Source organism: Myotis lucifugus, unplaced genomic scaffold, assembly GCF_000147115.1.
Source record: "Myotis lucifugus unplaced genomic scaffold, Myoluc2.0 scaffold_10, whole genome shotgun sequence".
Classification (NCBI taxonomy): Eukaryota; Metazoa; Chordata; class Mammalia; order Chiroptera; family Vespertilionidae; genus Myotis; species Myotis lucifugus.
The window spans coordinates 9,329,422-9,349,536 of NW_005871058.1; the positions used below are offsets into that span (position 1 = coordinate 9,329,422).

The window sequence follows — 20,115 nt, forward strand, 5'->3', positions numbered from 1 at the left end:
AGATCAAATGGGTATGAGAATTTGGAATGAAGCCAGAAATAAAGGGCGGAGACCAACATTTGTTCTGTGAACATCACCACTGTGAACTCTCAGCTCTGGCGTTTCCCAAAACAGGTATGGACTGGCTGAGCCAGTATGAATGTTTCAGGGAGAAATTAACTTAAGGAAGTGAATAGAAGCCTTACCCTCATTTACCACCTTCACCTGAGGCCCCAGTAGGTGATTGGCTGGAGCTTCAATGGTAGCTCCACTCCCAGCCTGGGGAGTTAAAATATATGCTCCGGACGGGGAGCAGACCTCATCTGCGTTACCCACAACGATGTGGGCTCAACTCCTGCTGGGAATATTGGCTCTATCACCAGCTATTGCAGAACAACTCCTTCCGTAAGTGCTTGAAGTCAGAGCTTCTTTGTCTACCTTTCTCAAACCTAAATATGGGGGGAGGAGAGAACCTTTGGTTTATTGTAATTTCTTTCTCATCTTTTCCCTTCTCTGGTTGCATTTCTCCTCTACCCAGAGAGAAAAGTTGAGGCCTAAGAGGAAGTTAAAAAAAAAAAAAAGATAATATTAAAATACAGTAGGCTCCCTGTACTCTGTTCTCTGTCATAGAACTGATTTCCTCCTTGGTATACTAAGCATGCACTCTCAGTGATGGTTTCCTGATTATGGGAGGTTTAAAGGTTGTGCACTGAGTTTTTTGTCTTCTTCTTTATAGGAAATAAGGTTTATGGAGGCAGGGGCTCAGTCTGTTTAATTCACTGCTATATGCTGAGTGTTTGTGAAAGGGCTTAATTTCCCACTGAATGGATGAATCATTATGTCCTCAAACCCTTTTGCTTCTTTAACAGTAACTACCTGGTGACATTACCAGCCCAGCTTCACTTTCCCTCTACTCAGAAGGTTTGTTTGGATCTGAGCCCTGGGTACTATGATGTAAAATTCACGGTTACTCTGGAGACCAAGAACAAGGCCCAGAAGTTGCTAGAACACCGTGGAATGAGGAAGAGGCACTTACACTGCATGTCCTTTTTGGTAAGCACAGAGTTAACCCCAACTCGAATCCCATACTTGCCTATTCTCCTCCCTAGATACTCACTATAATCTAACTTTGTTATCTTACGTTTGTCAAGGCCCTTAAACCTATCTCCCCTAAACCTGACTCTAATTCCTGGCCATCACTCATCCATAATTTCCCTGACCTTGCATTTCTTCTTTTTGTTCCCGACCTTAACCTCCGACTATTGTTCCCCTTTTCCCTGGCAACCTGTTTTGTGGCTCTACCCTTGCTACTCCCATCTGACTCAGTCCTTTCCTTTTACCCCCGCATCCTTGGGTTTGCAACCAGTAGATTCTGTGCCTCCGTCTCCTCCTCCTCCTCAGAGCTCCCCTCTCTTGGCCAGGTACCACCTCCTGCAGGTGGCACAGAAGAAGTGGCTACAGTCCGGGTGTCAGGAACTGGAAATAACATCAGCTTTGAGGAAAAGAAAACGGTTTTAATTCAGAGGCAGGGGCATGGCACCTTTGTGCAAACTGACAAACCCGTCTACAAGCCAGGGCAGCGAGGTAAGAGGCACACATGTGGGGTCGGACCAAAGGCTGGGGACACAGCGGCGGGTGTCCTTCAACAGGGGCTTTGGGATTTGGTGGCAGGCCTGTGGAATAATGAGAGCAGAAGAGGGGAAGGTCTGGGGGGATGCTGGGCTCCACAAGCCAAAGGGTCGTGGGTGGAGTGGCTCCTGTGTGTGTGTCTCTAAAACAGGAGAGAATGTTTCTTCTGGAATAAAATCTGTAAGTATAATTGGATTGCTGGGTCCTTCCACAAGCTGCTTGTGTGTGAAATATGCAAATACACATTTGGCTGGAGCTCCTGTGGTTGGTATTTGCTGCTTCTTAGAGGGGCATTCCACTCTGAGGTTTCAGAGTCTGCAGTGGTGAAGAGAACTCGTTTGAGGGCTTCATTTTTTCTCGGACTAGGTTTATTCAAATAATAATAATAATAATAAAACGATGGGGTTTTGCTGACTCAGAAGTATGTGTGAGGAAGTAGAAGGGTGGAAGGAAGAAAGATCTGAAAGAGGAAATCTCCCTGTGCTAATGATGCCTGTTTCCTTCCAGTGCACTTCCGCATCGTCACCCTGGACAGCAACTTTGTTCCAGTGAATGACAAGGTGAGAGTTGAGTTGGGAAGAAGGGAAGGGAAAAGGGGGAGGACAGACTGAGAGAACAGGGGAAAGAAGAGGTTCTTTCCAAGGGTGTGAGGAGGCGAGGCCCTCTGAGGTGCAGAGTGCAGGTGGGAACTGAGATGCCAGTCTAAGACCTCCTAGCCCCTGCCTGCCTGAAAACAAGCAGATGCGTCTAGCTCTCAGGCCCAGTAGCCGAGCACATCAGGGAGGTTAACATTCCCGAGAGAGGGTTACATTCCCTGCTGTTTTAAAAAATAGTTTTTGCAAACTTCAAGAGTTTCGAGGGATTACACCAAGATGCTTTGCAGTTCAAATCTGAAGACATAGTTCAGGAGTGTGTTTAACAAAAGGAAGAAATGAGGATATTCACCCCCCCACACACACCTTTTTTTTTTTTTTTTACTATGAGGCAAGGTAATTTATAACTTAGACAATTTTCTTAAGGCAACATTTAAAAATACCAAATTATAAAATAGACAGTTCTCTGAAGGCAACATTTAAAAAGTGCCCAAGGTAAAAAAAATGTGGTAACATTTGGTGAATACTTCAGTTTTCCTTGAACAGCTCAACTGCTAGAATCATAAGCCTTATGAGGGGTATGATCTCAATTCAGGGCTTGTGTTGTTTCTACATGCTTGTGAAATACTTTGCTCTAACACACTCCTGCTGTCTTCTTTCGCCTTCAGACACAGGCCATGAATTCAAAGGACACTTTTAATGATAATTATAGGGAGAGCATTATTTTTATGTCTCTCTCCATGTTCTCAGAGCTTCTGTTTCCTTTCCCTGTGTACAGGAGGCTATGGGCTTATGATCACTAGCCTCCCCCACCACTGCTTTCTTTCCCAATTTAGAATTCTTTTTAGTTTCTCCTTCCCATTACCTGTATCCTTTCTTTATCAAAAGTTTGGTAGAGCCCTAGCTGGTTTGGCTCAGTGGATAGAGCGTTGGCCTGCGGACAAAAGGGTCCCAGGTTCAACTCTGGTCAAAGGCACATGCCCAGGTTGTGGGCTCGATCCCCAGTAGGGGGCGTGCAGGAGGCAGCCAATCAATGGTTCTCTCTCATTATTGATGTTTCTATCTCTGTCTCCCTTCCTCTCTAAAATCAATAAAAATATATTTTAAAAAAAGTTGGGTAGAATATTGAATCGCTATTGTTTAACAAACTGTTGATTCCAGAGCTAAAAGGAGGACATGCTAAGGTGAAAGTGTAGCCACAGCCAAAGTTATCTCAGACTCTACTGCCTTCAAGGTTGATCTCATGAACCACCCCTGTTATATTATCTTTCCTGTGATCATTTCCTGAGAGGTGCTCTGATTTCTACAGTGATGCTCTGTTTCTGATGTAAAATTACTCCTTCCTCTCCACTCCGTTTCTCTAGCCAGCACCCTCATCCCAAGTTCCAGTTTGAACACTGAAAATTTGAAATGCTTAATTTGAAACACTGAAATTACCCAAAGGAATTTTACTAAGTAATGGAGAGTATACAGAGCACAGTGTTTTAGCCTCAGGCAACTAAAATATACTTGAGATGAACTGACCCTGACTACTTTGGTTGCTACATCCATTCATTCAGAAACCTCAGGCAGCTTCCAGTTGGAAATGCTATCGTCCTAGTTCAGTGGTCGGCAAACCACGGCTCGCGAGCCACATGCGGCTCTTTGGCCCCTTGAGTGTGGCTCTTCCACAAAATACCACGTGCGGGCGCACACGTACAGTGCGATTGAAACTTTGTGGCCCATGCGCAGAAGTCGGTTTTCGGCCTGGGCGAGTCTATTTTGAAGAAGTGGCATTAGAAGAAGTGGGGGTACGTTCGCCAAGGTCGACCCCTCAGATTGAGGATTTTTTTTTTTATATTTTATTGATTTTTTACAGAGAGGAAGGGAGAGGAATAGAGAGTTAGAAACATCGATGAGAGAGAAACATCGATCAGCTGCCTCCTACACACCCCCTACTGGGGTTGTGCCTGCAACCAAGGTACGTGCCCTTGACTGGAATTGAACCTGGGACCTTTCAGTCTGCAGGCTGATGCTCTATCCACTGAGCCAAACCAGTCAGGGTGAGGACGTTTTTAACAAAGGCCAGCTTAGGAGTACCCTAATTAAGTTAATAACAATGTACCTACCTATATAGTTTAAGTTTAAAAAATTTGGCTCTCAAAAGAAATTTCAATCGTTGTACTGTTGATATTTGGCTGACCACTGTCCTAGTTGAACACTTGTTTCCTTTGAGAGGAAAGCAAACTGGTAACTGGTGTCCTCCCTCCCTCTTGACTCCCTGTGTGAGAAAAATACTTTGTTATCTGAGGAAGTGTTCTTTTTCTGGAATTTATAGGATTCCATAATAATCTCAGTGATAGTTGCCTCCTTATCGCCTATGTAGCCCTGGTTTGTGGAAGTCCTGTCCTCCTTTGACCCGGAACTAGAGCAGAATAGGTCATCCCAAAATGTGCTGCTTTATCATGTGGGCTATTTTGAGCTGAAGGCAGTTAAGACTCTGCAGCCCTAGCCAGTTTGGGTAGAGCGTTGGCCCTTGGACTATAGGGTCCTTGGTTTGATTTCAGTCAAGGGTACGTACCTTGGTTGCAGGTTTGATCCCCGACCCTGGTCAGGGTGTGTGTGGGAGGCAACCAATTGATGTGTCTCTCTCACATCCATGTTCCTCTCTCTCTGCCTCTTCCTCTCCCTTCTACTCTTTCTATAAAAATAAATAAATAAATAAATAAATAAATAAATAAATAAATAAATGGAAAAGTATCCTCAGGTGAGGATTAACAAAGAAAAGACTACAGACTCAAGAAAAAGTTTATTTCTCCCTTAACTGGCTGAAAGAGTTTAGATGGGGAGCCTGTACCAGAGAGAGCTATTATCAGCGATGACTTTTTCTATATCTGAAAGACTTACTTGCATGGCAGGGCAAACATCTGGTTACCAAACATCTGCTTTTCTTCTCTTCCTGTGAATTGCCCTCCTCTGCTTGGAAGCCCCAGACCCCTATTCCATTCCTTAGCTCAGGGCGGCATCTCAGCCTCAATTGCCTGACTCCTTTTCAGTCTCATTGTCTTTGTGGTGCTCCTATATGGATGTAATTAAATTTGTTTTTTCACTATTAACCTGTCTTAGGTCAATTTAATTATTAGACTAGCCAAAGAGCCTAGAAGGGAAGAAGGGAAAAATTTTCCATCCCTACAATCTTTATCTCTCATTTCTGGCTTTACTGAGGAATTGCCATTATCCTTGATATCAAGGCTGATGTTTGTATTTAATGACACGCTGCTTCTTCACTGGTCAGCATCACATGGTACTTACAGCAAGAATCAAAGACAAGCACCAACTAGGTTCCATTCCATCTCCCTTCCAAGTGAGATCCAAACTTTGTACCCTCTCTAAGACCTCCATATCTAAATTCAGCTTTCAATCTCATTTAGTTGAAAGTCCTTTTAAAAGTGTATAATATTGCCCAGCTGGCATGACCCAATGGTTGAGTGTTGACCTATGAACCAGGAGGTCACAGTTTGATTCCATGGTCAGGGCATATACCCATGTTGCGGGCTCGATCCCCAGTGTGGGGCATGCAGGAGGCAGCCAATCAATGATTCTCTCTCATCATTGATGTTTCTATCTCTCTCTTCCTCTCTGAAATCAATAACAATACATATTTTTAAAAAGTGTGTAATACTAACTGGAAAGTCCTCAGTCCAGCAAATGTATAGTCTCTAACCAGATTTTTAATTATATTCACAGCCTAGATGTTGTAATTATCTATTTCCATGGCCATGATTTTGTAAAATTCTAACAATTACAGTTAAAGAATTAAAACATCTCACACAAACAAAAACAATACAGTAAAAAGATAATTCTCTCATAAGAAAATTATCTTGAGCTGTCATTTTGTTTTCAACTTTTAATTATTAGAATTTTCAAACATAACACCAAGATTCAGTGTTTTTTATTTTGCTACATTTGTTTTAATATATTATTTTTTTGCTAAATAATTTAAAAGTAAGCTTCAGACATCATAACATGTTACTTGTAAATACTTTAGTATATATCTTCTAAAAAGAATGTCTTTAAAAATCATAATGTCATTATCACATCTAATAAAATTAATAATTATTATTTAGTATGCAGCCCTAAATTTGTTTTTTTTTCCAAATTTTCAAACTAGAAGCCAAAAAAACAAATCCATGTATTACATTTAATTATTATGTTTTAAATTTTTCTTAATATAAAATAATCTCTCTTTTTTTATTATATTGACTTTTTTGCGAGAGAAAGAGATCAGGTTAAATAGCTTTTAAAATGTCCTCGTTTTGAAATATGACACTGATCTTAAGGAAGCCTACTTGTCTTGCAGAATATTTGACATTCATAATTTGTCTGATTATTTCTCCTATTGTGTAATCTAACTTGTTCCTCTGTCTTCTGGGAGTAGGTGTGAGGTCTTAATTAGATTTAAGCTAAACATTCTTGGCAAAAATACTTGGTAGGTAATGCAGGAAACCTCAAATGTGTCTCTTCAGGAAGGAAGCACATGATGTCTCTTTCCCACGATTAGTGATGATGAGTTTGATTACTGGTGAAGGTGGTGACAGCTTAATTTCCCCAATGGAAAGCTATGTCTTTTTTCCGATTGAAACTGGCAAGCGCTTTTGGGGTGATACTCACACCTAGCACAACGACCTGTTCCCCACCAACTTAATGGTCTTAGCATCCATTTTCTTGAGGAAACTATACATGATCCTTCAATGGAACGCTTTTAAACATTTTTTTTTTTAGAAATTGTTTTGCAATGCTTGAAAATAAGGTTCCCGCCCAGTGGCATTCAAATAGCAGAGGAGGCGGCGGGAGATAGTTGGCTCCAAGAAGAGCTGGGTCTTAGAGCACCAAGGGATGCTGAAGTGTCTGAAGCTCCATTTCTTTAAATATTTCGGAGACCAGCAACCCTCTGAGGAAATCCCTTCTCTCTCCTCCACTAGCCAATAAGCTTTTGCCCCATTGTTAATCTAATCAGAGCAGCACAGAGCCATCTGAAAGGAAGGAGTGGGCAATGGGGAAAGAAAGGCGCCTTTGTGAACTTGCTTTCAACAAACTTAACCTTGTTGCGTATCCTGCTTTAACCCACATTATCTGGTTTTCCTTTTCAGTATTCTATGGTGGAACTGCAGGTAAGTAGAAGTTTCTTTTGCTTTTCTGTCAGTGGTGGAGAAGGAGAAGTGAGAGTTTGGTGCTAAACTTGGAAGCCAGACAGAACTCTGAGATCTTGGCCCAGCGCCTGGGACTGCCCAGCACTGAGTGCCCACAATTCCACCTACGCTGTGCCTGTTCTCTGGCCTCTGCCCGCCCCAGTCCTCTCAGCCCTAAACCTCTGTAAGGAAAGTCACCAACCTCTGCTGGGACTAACCCTTCCACTCTGGTTCCTGTAACTTCTTTGTGCCGCACCAATTCACCTGGTTCCACACTCCTCTTAGTTTTCAGTGATGAGCTCTTGTCATAGACACTCGACAGTTGACTATGACATGAATGCCTGTGAGAAGTGTTAAGGAGAAAAGGGCCTAGGAGTGCGAATTCCCCAGAGCATCCCCTCCATTTCTCTGTTAAATTACCTGTCTCTCATGTATCTTACAATCAATCCCTTCAGCGTTGTCCCTTAATAGAGACCAAGAGTAGAGTAAACATTCTTTGTAAAGGACATCCTAAATCCCACTTTCTGAAACTGGTCATAACACCTTAGAAGACTCAGTCTGATTATTTGAAGGACCCTTTTCTTCCAAAATGGGGGCTGGGCCTATCTCATGCAGTAATGAAGAGAATAATAAATAAGCCAGGTGCGGTTTGGACATGGGGAGGCCATGGGGAGAATCCTGTACCCGCTTGTTGCAGTGCAAAGTGGAAGCCAGACAGACAGGTACATCAAGAGGTTTCTTTTCCATGGACACAGGATCCAAATAGCAACAGGATTGCACAGTGGCTGGAAGTGGTGCCCGAGCAAGGCATTGTGCAGCTATCCTTCCAACTGGCACCAGAGGCAACGCTGGGCACCTACACAGTGGCAGTGGCTGAGGGCAAGACCTTTGGCACCTTCAGTGTGGAAGAATATGGTAGGTGGGAGAACGATGAGCTCATAGTGTTGGATGTAATCTGGTTACAAAATCGGCAATAATAAAGTAAAAACTTGCCATCGGGAGGGATGTTTATTCATTTTTGAATCAGTGCTAAGCCAGCTAATAACTTCAGGAGTATTTCACCTTAATAAAGCCCCCTCTTGATTGATTAATTAATTAATTAGTTATTTATTTAATTAATCAATAAATTAATTAATTACTGTTTTTGTACCCCACTGTTCACTACCTATATGGTTAAGTTCTTCTCCTATTCCGTTTCCATTTTCTTTCCACTCTCTCCAGTGCTGCCTAAGTTCAAGGTGGAAGTGGTCGAGCCCAGGCAGTTATCAACCATGGAGGAATCTTTCTTAGTAAAAATTTGTTGTAGGTAAGAATATGACTCTAGATCTGGTGGAGATTAAAGCTACATTGAGAAGTATGTTGAGGAGTGTTATGGAGAAATGGAGGTGGTGGTTAAAACTTGGGATTTTTTATGTAGTCTAGAGTCAAGACTTCTCCAAGAACACATTTTCTAATTGTGTTTCTGCTCTTACTTCCCACTGCTCACTCGGTCAGCATTAGGGATTTTGAATCTACTTTGTGCTGAATGGAATGTTGAATCTCATGGAGAAATGGGAGTAAGGAAAAAGAAAGCTGCTATTCTGTCCTTTGGATGGTACTTATTGTGTAATGGCAATACTCTACGGCTTTGAATAAAGCAGGGAAGTGAATGCCAGAGTACTTGCAGAGGTTGGAGTGTGGGAAAGAAGGAAAGTGGTGTTTTGGGGGATGAAGGTTGGCCCTCAAGTGGAATTTCCTAACTCTGACTCTGCATGCTTCTCTGGTTTAGGTACACCTATGGAAAACCTATGCTAGGGGCAGTGCAGGTATCAGTGTGTCAAAAGGCACATACTTACTGGTTTGGAGAGACAGAAAGAAAACAGCTACCTGACAAATGCAGGAACCTCTCTGGGCAGGTGAGTAAATGGTATTTAGAAAAGGCACCTTATTTACATGTCCTAAAGAGTAAATAAGCAGCAATATAGAAAAGTGCTAAAAGCCCAGAGGAGAAAACATTTCACACAATTGTTATCCAAGTTCCAAAGAGCAAAGGGGTCGTTTTATCCAAAATAGATAAAGTCTTTTAGAATCTGCCTTATAATCAAGAAATGAACTTAAACCCTTGGGAGATAAAGTTTTCCCATTCTACAGTTGGCTCTTTTCATCTTCTCCTATTTTGTAGCTTCAAAGTCATTTCATGATTATATATGTGTAGGTGTATACTCTATGTTATAGGAGAGTTTTTCTCTCTTAAGGATGGAGAAACTAAAGCATGAAGATAAGAAATTATTTCCTTCTGTGGTACACTATGAAATGGAAGTTGGGATCAGATTATTCATCCTCTATTTCTCCCTCCCTCTCTCTAATTGACTCATTAGACGGACAAAGCAGGATGCTTCTCAGCTTCTGTGAACATGTCCACCTTCAACCTCACTGGCTATATGTATAGTCACAGCATCAATATTGTGACTACTGTGGTGGAGGAAGGGACAGGTAAGTGGATACTTCTTGGTTCATTAAGAAAAAAGAAAGGAAAGGGACTGTTTCAGGGATACACCTACTCAGAGGATTCAAGACCTACCTTCATTAGTGTTTGGGAGTGACTTCTGGTTCACGAAGGGAAATGCCAGATTCCAATCTGCCATCCAGTACCTATTTCCTCCAAACATTTGGGGAGGAGGAGTTGGTTTGGGTCTTTGGCTAGAAATATATTAAGCTTTATACTTCCAGGGGCACCATCCTTTCAGAGATTTTGTATTAAACATGAAAATGAGGATTTCAGGCATTTAGATTAATGTACATCTGGTTTCCCTCTGCAGGTGTGGAGGCCAATGGCACTCAGGAAATCTACATTTCTTCACAAATAGGATCAATGACCTTTGAAGACACCAATAATTATTATTACCCCAATTTTCCCTTCAGTGGGAAGGTATGTTGAAGCCTGTCTCTGCACAGACAAAAATAAATGCTTAACTACTGCCTCCTTTCTCTAGACATATCAAAATAAAACTACCAGCATTGTTCTAAGTACTCTATGGCTATTCACTTATTCAATCTTTACACCATTCCTATGGGATAAACACTATTATTGGTCCCATTTTACAGATAAGGAGACTGAAGCAAGAGAGATTAAGTGATTTTTCCAAGGTTATATAACTAGTAAGTAGTAACTATGATAAAAACTAGGCAGCCTGCGTTCAGAATATATACTCTGAACTCCTTATGTTGTGCTGCCCTTAATCTCACATGAGATATATCTTGAATATTAATGTGACTTCAGTGCCCTTCCTAATGCCAAGGGCTCATATTGTAATATTCAAATATTTGAATTTTAGAGCTGTAAGGTATTTGGAGAAATCATCTAGTCTGAGCTCCTGCATCTAGGCAAAGTTAATATCAGACTTTCCTTGATAGAAAGCCATTTATAGATCCTTAAGCATTTTTTAAAGAAAGTTTAAAATTTTCTTTGTTAATGTCTTCTGTCTAATACCTAAAATCTACCCCTCTCTCTAGCATATTCTTCTACATTCCTAGAACAACTGGTCAACACAATAATGTACATATTTAGATCCATTTATTCCTTAGTCATCTTTTCTCTAGATCAAGAGCAGATCCAGATTTTCTTAGAATCTAATGTTATATAATTTGGGAGTGGAAGAGGTTAAATCATCTGTAAAATAGGCCCAATAATAGTGTCTATCCCATACGATTGTTGTAAAGATTAAGAAAAAGAAATCAAATAAAAAATAATAATAATAAAAAGAAAAGGAAAGCAAAACATTCTACAGAGCCTTAGGAAGAGCCTGTGTAGCTAATGAAGGGCCCTAACGCTTCATGGCAAATATACTCCTGCTCCAGGCTAAGCTGCTTCTGTTTGTTTCTCAATTCCTTGTAGATCCTAGTTTGCAAACCTTGAATACATTTAGCTTTTTCTGGACTCTTTTCTGAAATGTATTCTTAAGAGTTTCTGTTATCACGTCACTTTACCTCATACTTGAACCTACTCCAAACCTAACTCTGATGACCTTTGCCCCTCAGATAAGAGTTAAGGGCCATGATGGGTCCCTTCTCAAGAATCATGAAGTGTTTCTGATGATTTTGGGCATAAATGCAACCATCAACCATACCTTAATTACTGACAACGATGGCCTCGCTTCCTTCAAGCTGGATACGGTTCATTGGAATGGGACAGACATTTCTCTGCAGGTAAGCACTGGAGTGGGCCAGCTTCCCAGCAAGGAAGACTTCCTGAAGGAAAAACTTCAAAATGTTTCTATTTCTTTTCTTCCTCTACCACCCCATTTGTAATTCCATCACTTGCCAATTCTGCTGCCCATTTGGCAAATCTTTTTCTGTTTGCTTTTGATATTAATTAAATAAATGACCCTTCAGATCAAAATTGCTCTTTATACTAATTCATCTTGTAACTTATTCCCATATTCTAATTTGAAACCTGAATAGGGAGGTAAAAATGGTCCAGAGTTGTCTTCTTCCTCCTGTCCCCTTACTGATCCTATATAATAAAAGCCTAATATGCAAATTGTCCCCTAGACTGGGAGTTCAACCAGGGGGCGGGGCCGGTGGCAGCGGCAGCAGCAGTGGCAGGTGGCCTGCAGAAGGGTCTCTCCAGCCGGCAGCCACTAGGGACCCTACCTGTGCACGAATTTCATGCACTGGGCCTCTAGTTACTCATAAAAATGGCAAAGAAGAGAACTATAGATTTTGATACTTATAAGGAAGACTACTTGTATCAATTATCAACTGACACAATGCTACTTAACAAACAACTTTAAATTTTAGCATTATACAATAAAAAGCATGTATTGTTTGTGCATCTGGGGTAGTAAGTTAGGCAGCACGAAGTATATTCTCATGTCAACAATGAGGTGCAAGAGCAAAAGTGGACATGCGAGTGCTTTTTCAAGCCTCTGCTTATCTTGCATATGCTAACATCTATTTCCAACAAGTCACCTGGGGGCCCACTGTAATATTGCATAGTAAATGATGTTGATGCAAGGAGAGATGAAAAATTAAAGCCATTAATGCAATCATTTAGCTACACTACTTAAGCAAACATATGCTATTTGTCTGTGGCTAATAGAACTATTTTTTTCAGGCATCACTTGATCACTCTACTTAGAAATAATTATTTTCAATCCTATTATCCTCTATATCTCATTTTTATGTCCCTGGGATATAGTCTTTAATTTCTCTATAATCTTACTCATGCTTACCTATTCCCTAGGCATCAATCTGTAAAAGTATTTTCCATTACTTGACAATTATAATTCAGTCCTTGTTTCTCTCTCCTACATAATAAAATGCTGCTGCACATGGCCCCTATTATGGATTCCTCAAACATCTTTGGCTGGACTTATACTGAAATATCTACATGCCATTCTTACACAGTGAAGATTTGAGAGAGAACTATTTGAAAATCATAACAAATGATTGTGGTTAAATATGGTTAGGGTACATGCCAAAAGAGCTTCTTTTCCCTCTCTTTCTCAGGGCAGGTTCCAAATGGAAGATTCAGTATATAATCCAGAACAGGTGCCTCGATACTATCAAGATGCCTACCTGCACCTGCAACCCTTCTACAATACAACACACAGCTTCCTCAGAATCAACCGGCTAAATGGCACCTTGCAATGTGGGCAGCCCCAGGAAGTGCTGGTGGAGTATGACATTAATCCAGCTGATGCACACCCTGACCAGGAAATCACCTTCTCCTACTATGTGAGACTGGGAAGTGAGGGCGGGTGAAAATGTGTCAAGAAGGAAAGGGAATGGGGAGAGTGAACTGGAGAAATTGGATAGACTATCCAAGCAGAGAGAATGCAAGCAACATAGGTAATGTCAAAAAATTTAAAAGCCACACTAAAAGAAATGGAAAGAACAAGCAAAACTCAATTTTTAAAATATATTTTATATGATTAGTGTAGGTGTAAAGGGAGGGGGAAATGAGGAATAAAGAGATTGTGAGCAGGATCCCAGGGAAACTGTGTGGGGAAATAAGACGAGGAATGAACAAGAAAATGTTGCTGGCCAGGGATGGAAGGGAACTGGGTACGTGAGTGGGAGGGAGGGTGAGAAGAGGATGGGACTCAGAATAAAATTCATTCTGTGTTTTATTGACCAATATTTTACAATAGATGATACAGGGTTAAAATTAACATTGATAACCTTGTTGGGGAAATAAAATCACAACTTGGAGCCTGAAGGAAACATATAAAGATAAGTAGCTTTATTGGTCATCTTGGTGATAGTGAGGATTAGATTCCTGTAAAGCTCAGGTTTGATGGTACAGAGTCTCTTCATTCTCTTATCATCCCCTTAAAGTCTCTGAGAGACTTTCTCCCTACTGAATCATCCTAGTATTTTCTATCATCCCCATGGCTTCATTAAGCTAAAACAATCATCCTGACACGACAGAATAAGGATGATTAGGTAGAAAATAACAAGTATTGAGTCAGGCTCTAGAACTATGAAAGGAGACTCTCCTTATAGAGAGATGCAGGGATGTTCCAGAAGTAGGGTCAAGATTAATCTCCCATAACATTTATGTTATTGATGATTTTTTTTCTCTTTCGTAGTTAATAGGGAAAGGACGTTTGGAGATGGAGGGGCAGAAACACATGAACTCCAAAAAGAAAGGTGAGTGTTCATGCTTGTTTTGTTTTTGTTTGTTTGTTAATCCTCACCCAAGAATATTTTTCCATTGAATTTTTAGAGAGAGTGGGAGAGAGAGGTAAAGACAGAGACAATGTGAGAGAAACACATTGATTGGTTGCCTCCTGCACATGCTTCTACCAGGACCCAGGCTGGGGAGGAGCCCGCAACCAAGGAACATGCCCTTGACCAGAATTGAACCTGGGACCCTTTGGTCCACAGGCCAACGCTCTATCCACTGAGCCAAACTGGCTAGGGCCATGCTTCTTTTGGAAGAGAAAACAATATTTTAAACTTCCAGGAAACAGTTCTTATCCATAGAAGCAATGAGAACAGAACAGTAATAATAACCATAGAAGAATAGGAAAATGAGAAGTTACTTGCACCATAAGGCTTGCTGCTGGCCCAATGGGAAATGCAAACACATGGTTGGATGTCATGGGTAGGTGAGTACACTCTCATCCCTGTGTATGTCCTCTTCTCTTTCAGGACTGAAAGGCTCCTTCTCTCTCTCACTGACCATCAATTCCAGGCTTGCCCCTGATGCTTCTTTGGTGGTCTATGCCATTTTCTCCAGCGGAGGTGTTATAGCTGACAAAATTCAGTTTTCAGTAGAGATGTGCTTTGACAATAAGGTAAAATGGCAGTTGAGGAGGGTGAAGAAAAAAATCTGGGAATAGAGAGAAATCTTGTGTATGCTAGGGTTGAGATAAGGCAGGGGCTGGGAAATAAGAAGATAAGATGTCATATTGTATTTATACCTTTAGTATATTTCATTGAAATTATTTCTTTCCTGCTTCTTTTTAAAAAGTCATGCTGGGAATCACATATATAGCTATTCTAAGTATAGCTATTCCATATGCTTTCTTATCTTTTAAACATCTATATCATTCTGCTGTGCTGCTCACTTTTCTCAACTCTATCGTAAGACACTGGTTCTCAAGGGCTAGACTTTACAAAGGAAAATCAGTATAAAAGTGAAAGAGTGGGCTGGATACCATAGTTAAAGCTGATGATCCAAGTGACACTTTTGTCTTGTCCTCTCCAGGCCTACTGATTCCCGTTATATTTGTCCTTCTTCAGGTTTCCCTTGGCTTCTCACCTTCCCAGCAGCTTCCAGGATCAGATGTGGACCTACAGCTGCAGGCAGCTCCAGGGTCCCTTTGTGCCATCCGAGCTGTGGATGAGAGTGTCTTACTACTTAGGCCAGAGAGAGAGCTGAGTAACCACTCTGTGAGTAGTCGGCTAATAAGGTGGAAAGAGGGAGTTAACGGGGAAGACATTCTGGCTCTGTTAGAACAGAGGATAGATTTCAGGGAGTGGGAAAGAAAGTCTTAGGAAAATAGTGCACCACAGTAAGGTAGTAGAAAAGCGGGTATGAAAATAAAGGTGGAAATGATGGGAAGAGAAGAACATGGTTAATAGGGACATAGAGATAAAGAAAGAAGATGAGCCCAGCTGGTATGGCTCAGTGGTTGAGTGTCGACCCATGAACTAGGAGGTTGCAGGTTCAATTCCCGGTCAGGGCACATGCCCAGGTTGTGAGATCAGTCAATCCCCAGTAGGAGGCATGCAGGAGGTAGCCAATGGATGTTTCTCTCTCATTGGTGATTCTATTTCTCTCTTCCTGTCTTTCTAAAATAAATAAAAAAGAAAGGAAGAAAATGAAATAGAAGATAAGTGTGACAGATTATGAAAAAGGTGAAAAAGAGGTTAAAATTTAAAAAGTAAAGGAAGAGGTTATGATGAAATAAATATAGGAAGAATTCTGGAGTAATAAAGATAAATAATATGGGAGCTGTGGCACCAAAATCCGAGAGAAGTTTCTCAACTGATTACACTGTGTCAATACTTCATTTCTTTTTCCCCCTTTATTTCAGGTCTATGGGATGTTCCCATTCTGGTATGGTTACTACCCCTATCAGGTGGATGAATATGATGAGTGTCCAGTGTCTGGCCCAACGGACCTTCCTCAGCCCCTCCTTGTCCCCGTGCCTGAAGAGCGGTGGAGCAGGCGTTCAGTTATGCCGAGATATTGGTTCTCTAGAGGCATGGACCTTTTCAGGTTTTTTCAGGTATATGGTCTTATCTATTTTGTTTTTATAAAACAATGGTAGTGGGAGGGGGGAAGGAAAGTCCATATTTTTAAAAATTTTTTTTTTTTACTGATTTCAGAGAGAGGAAGGGAAAGGGAGAGAAGGATAGAAACATCAATGATGATAGAGAATTATTGATCAGCTGCCTCCTGCACACCCCTTACTGGGGATCAAGCCCACAACCTGGACATGTGCCCTGACTGGGAATCGAACCCGCAACCTCCTGGTTCATGGGTCGACCCTCAACCACCGAGCCACAACTGCCGGGCTGAAAGTCCATATCTTAAAAAGCAGAGAGAATCATGTGTGCACTGGCAGGGATAAAATCTTGAAAAAAACTCCTGATATGTAAGGCAGCCTCTCTTAGTTCTTATGCTTGAAGAAGTTGCTCTGTTTCATTGGAAGAGAACCACCATGAGAGGCTGAACACCTAGTCTTCTCAATTGGTGGTCCCCAAAGCTTGATTTTCATGGATCAGTCAAAAAGGAAAATGAGGAAAGGAAGACCAGCAGTGTCTTTTTATTATTATAAAAAAAATATTGCACCTATTTTATGAACAGAAGTTGGGATGCTATGGCTCAAGTCTGACCAGGAGGCCTCTGACAAAAGCCATGTCTTGTTCATCTTTAAAGCATCTCTCTAATGCCTGATCCTTCATAATGCTCAATGTATGTTTGTTGAATTGATTGAGCTAATATGGTCCCCGGTCTCTGAAAGTTCAGAGTCTAAATCAAGTAATAATATTTTGACTAATATTTGAAAGAAGCATTAAACATATCTAACAATGAAGTAAATTTACTTGAAAGCCTTTCACCCTAGGCTGGAACAGAAGTGAACCAATCTTGGCTAAGTATTGGGTAATCAGCACCAGTCTCACCATTAATAGCGCACAAATGTCTTGGCTGAACCCTTTGAGGGTATAATTCCTAGGCAGCGGCCCTTGTATTGAGGGAGAGGACTTAACATTTTATTCTCTCCTCTCTTTTGTGCCTTTCAGAACATGGGACTGAAAATACTGTCCAACGCCAAAGTCAAGAAGCCAGTTGATTGCAGTCACCATTCTCCAGAATACGGTAGAATAACTGGTGGAAGTAAGCTACCTTTGTGACTTGTGCCGTCACTGAGATGTTTGGAATCGTGGAGCTCTGAAAGCTCCCTCTTTGCCTCTGGTCCTTAACCTGACCTCTAGCCTCAGAATAATGGTTGTGAGTCATAGATGTAGGCAGTCTCCCAAGGCTATCTCTGTCTAGGGAGGGCTTTTGAAATCTGAAGGCCTTATCTATCCATTCCCTGGCCAAATGTCCATGTCTGTCACTGGCCTTGTGACTGGTAGTCCCTTCAGATAAATTTATCTCACAACAGAAGTCTTCTAACATTCCCCTATTCTTAGGCTCCTTAGAAAGTGATCGTAATACTCCACTGGCTTTTGGGTCCTCATCTTCATCAATTCCATCAGAGGGTTCTCAGGTTCGCCAGTACTTCCCAGAGACGTGGCTCTGGGATCTGCTTCCTATTGGGTAAGTGATGCCTCAATGGTACAGCAAGATAATACAGTGTGGACTCAGCAGAAAACTCAAGATAAAATAATTTTTATGAATCTAACTCTAAAGCTAAGAAAAATTGAATGGGAATATGGGAATGTATTTCTTTCCTGAATTCTTATACAATTATATACAATCACTCAAAAGAAATTCACATTTACACAGTACAGATAGTGCATTCTCACTTCAGATCCACAAAATCTTAAAGGGACATATTGGCATTAGTTTAGTTCTTGCTCACTGCTTATCTGCTCATTTCGACAAGCCATAAGAACATGTACCTTCATAGACTCAGTGGCCTCTCTTTCAGATACATTTGCGCACACACTTGTCCATCCACACATACCACCTCCAACATACTCAGGCATCCTGCTTCTCCCATATTTGTACATCTTCATTCACCTGAGGATTCACACTCTGAGATTCACGTGGTCCCCCAGTTCCGTTGCCTCTTTGCTTTTCCACCCAGGCACAACATCAGAAAATTCACTTCTCAGCTGGCCTTGTAACTTAATTCTCAAATGCTCTCTTTCATTTGCTATCTGCTTCATCTGGGTTCTTGTTTTCTCACAGTAACTCGGGGAAGGAGGCTATCCACCTCACTGTTCCTGATACCATCACCGAGTGGAAGGCCATGACTTTTTGTACCTCCCAGTCCAGTGGCTTTGGTCTTTCACCCACTGTGGGACTAACTGCATTCAAGCCGTTCTTTGTAGATCTGACTCTCCCTTACTCAGTAGTTCGTGGGGAATCCTTTCGTCTTACTGCCACCATCTTCAATTATCTAAAGGATTGCATCACGGTAAGAATCGGGGGGACAGCCCTAGCCAGTTTGGCTCAGTGGGTAGAGCGTCAGGCTGCGAACTGAAAGGTCCCAGGTTCGATTCCAGTCAAGGGCACATGCCCGGGTTGTGGGCTCGATCCCCAGTGGGGGACTTGCAGGAGGTAGCTGATCAATGATTCTCTCTCATCATGGATGTTTCTATCTCTCTCTCCCTCTTCCTTCCTCTCTGAAATCAATAAAAAATATATTAAAAAAAGAATGGGGGGTACAGGAAACAGGTGCCAGCCTGGGAACCACAGCCCCCACTGTAAGTTTTCCCTAAATTGGAAGCCTACCAGTTTTCCCTGGGAAAGAGATGTGATGGCGGTGTCTCAGCCCCCATGTTTTCCTAAGCCTCTGTGTTCTGTCTCCTTTACTTGGACCCTTTATCTCTTAAACATCCTCTTCAGGTTCAGACACACCTGGCCAAATCAGAGGAGTACCAGGTGGAATCCTGGACAGATTCTCATGCTTCCAGCTGTCTCTGTGCTGATGAAGCAAAAACCTATCACTGGAATATCACAGCTATCAAACTGGGTAAGAGAAGGATGAGAACGCCATCCTTTCCTCCACTGCATTTGCTTTGTTTCCTCTTTCCTTTTTTTTTTCATTTTCCTAGCCTCTTTTTTTCCTCCTTCGTATGTCTCTGTTATAAATAAATAAGCAAGTACCCTTTGATAGATAACCTAAAGAATTATCCAAACGGGGTTATTTTGAGTGTGAAAGGGGGAACTTTTTAATATTTATGCTACAAAAAAAAATGTATGCCAGGACAAGGGATATATGGTCATGTTGCTAATCTGGACCAGGCATTATTCAATTGCTCTACGTGTGGTAAATCACTTAATCATCACACAAATTCTAGGAGATGTCTTTTGCTCATGGATTAAATCCTTGCAACTCAAAGTATAGTTTCCCAATAACTAATACTAGTTATCTATTGCTGCTCAACAAATCACCCTACAATTTTGTGGCTTAAAAGAACAAGCATTATTACATGGTTTCTGTGGGTCAGTAATCTGGGTGCAGCTTAGCTGGGTGCCTGTGGCTTAAGGTCTCTTGTGAAGTGCCAGTCAAGCTGTCAGTCAGGGCTGTGTTCTCATCTGAAGACTTGACTAGGAGGTGATCCATTTCTAAGCTCATTCCACAGTCTGTTCCTCACAGGCTGCTAGACTGAAGGGTACAGTGCTCTCCTAAGTTGTTGGCTAGTGGTCTCCATCAGCTTCTCATCACATGAATCTGTCTACTGGGTGCCTCATGACATGACAGCTGGTTTTCTCCAGAGCAAGAGGTTCAAGAGAAAGGGTGCACCCAAAACAGAAGCTGCAGTCTTTTTAAAAATGGAATCTCAGAAATGGAATCTCATTACTTCTGCCCTGTCTTCTGAATTAGAAGTGAGTCACTAAATCCAGCTCACATGTTACGAGAGGGCATTACACAACAGTGAAAATATGAGGATGTACAGCCCTAGCTGGTTTGGCTCAGTGGATAAAGCATCAACTTGTGGAATGAAGGGTCCCAGGTTTGATTTTGGTCAAGGGCACATGCCCGGGTTGCGGGCTCAATCCCCCAGGAGGGGCATGCAGGAGGCAGCAGATCAATGATTCTCTCTCTCTCTCTCTCTCTCTCTCTCTC

The 20,115-nt window shown here is 41.6% G+C and overlaps 1 protein-coding gene across 4 annotated transcripts in view; it reads left to right on the plus strand.

Annotated features, from left to right (window-relative positions):
- The first annotated feature begins 220 nt into the window (after positions 1 to 220).
- The window catches only part of A2ML1 (alpha-2-macroglobulin like 1), a 35,110-nt gene continuing 15,215 nt past the window's right edge, over positions 221 to 20,115 (plus strand). Inside the window, exons 1-20 of one of the 4 annotated variants that reach the window (XM_023750013.1) lie at positions 221 to 384; positions 849 to 1,032; positions 1,401 to 1,563; positions 2,116 to 2,168; positions 7,331 to 7,351; positions 8,125 to 8,284; positions 8,591 to 8,675; positions 9,138 to 9,264; positions 9,727 to 9,841; positions 10,168 to 10,277; positions 11,387 to 11,554; positions 12,860 to 13,087; positions 13,945 to 14,005; positions 14,510 to 14,655; positions 15,104 to 15,253; positions 15,901 to 16,095; positions 17,114 to 17,207; positions 17,507 to 17,633; positions 18,231 to 18,459; positions 18,891 to 19,017. In XM_023750013.1, coding sequence (XP_023605781.1) covers positions 239 to 384; positions 849 to 1,032; positions 1,401 to 1,563; positions 2,116 to 2,168; positions 7,331 to 7,351; positions 8,125 to 8,284; positions 8,591 to 8,675; positions 9,138 to 9,264; positions 9,727 to 9,841; positions 10,168 to 10,277; positions 11,387 to 11,554; positions 12,860 to 13,087; positions 13,945 to 14,005; positions 14,510 to 14,655; positions 15,104 to 15,253; positions 15,901 to 16,095; positions 17,114 to 17,207; positions 17,507 to 17,633; positions 18,231 to 18,459; positions 18,891 to 19,017 — 2,689 coding nt within the window. In that variant the 5' untranslated portion in view covers positions 221 to 238. The remainder of the gene's footprint in view (positions 385 to 848; positions 1,033 to 1,400; positions 1,564 to 2,115; positions 2,169 to 7,330; positions 7,352 to 8,124; positions 8,285 to 8,590; positions 8,676 to 9,137; positions 9,265 to 9,726; positions 9,842 to 10,167; positions 10,278 to 11,386; positions 11,555 to 12,859; positions 13,088 to 13,944; positions 14,006 to 14,509; positions 14,656 to 15,103; positions 15,254 to 15,900; positions 16,096 to 17,113; positions 17,208 to 17,506; positions 17,634 to 18,230; positions 18,460 to 18,890; positions 19,018 to 20,115) is intronic. The other 3 variants (XM_014451653.2, XM_014451652.2, XM_014451654.2) reach the window with 3 other exon arrangements.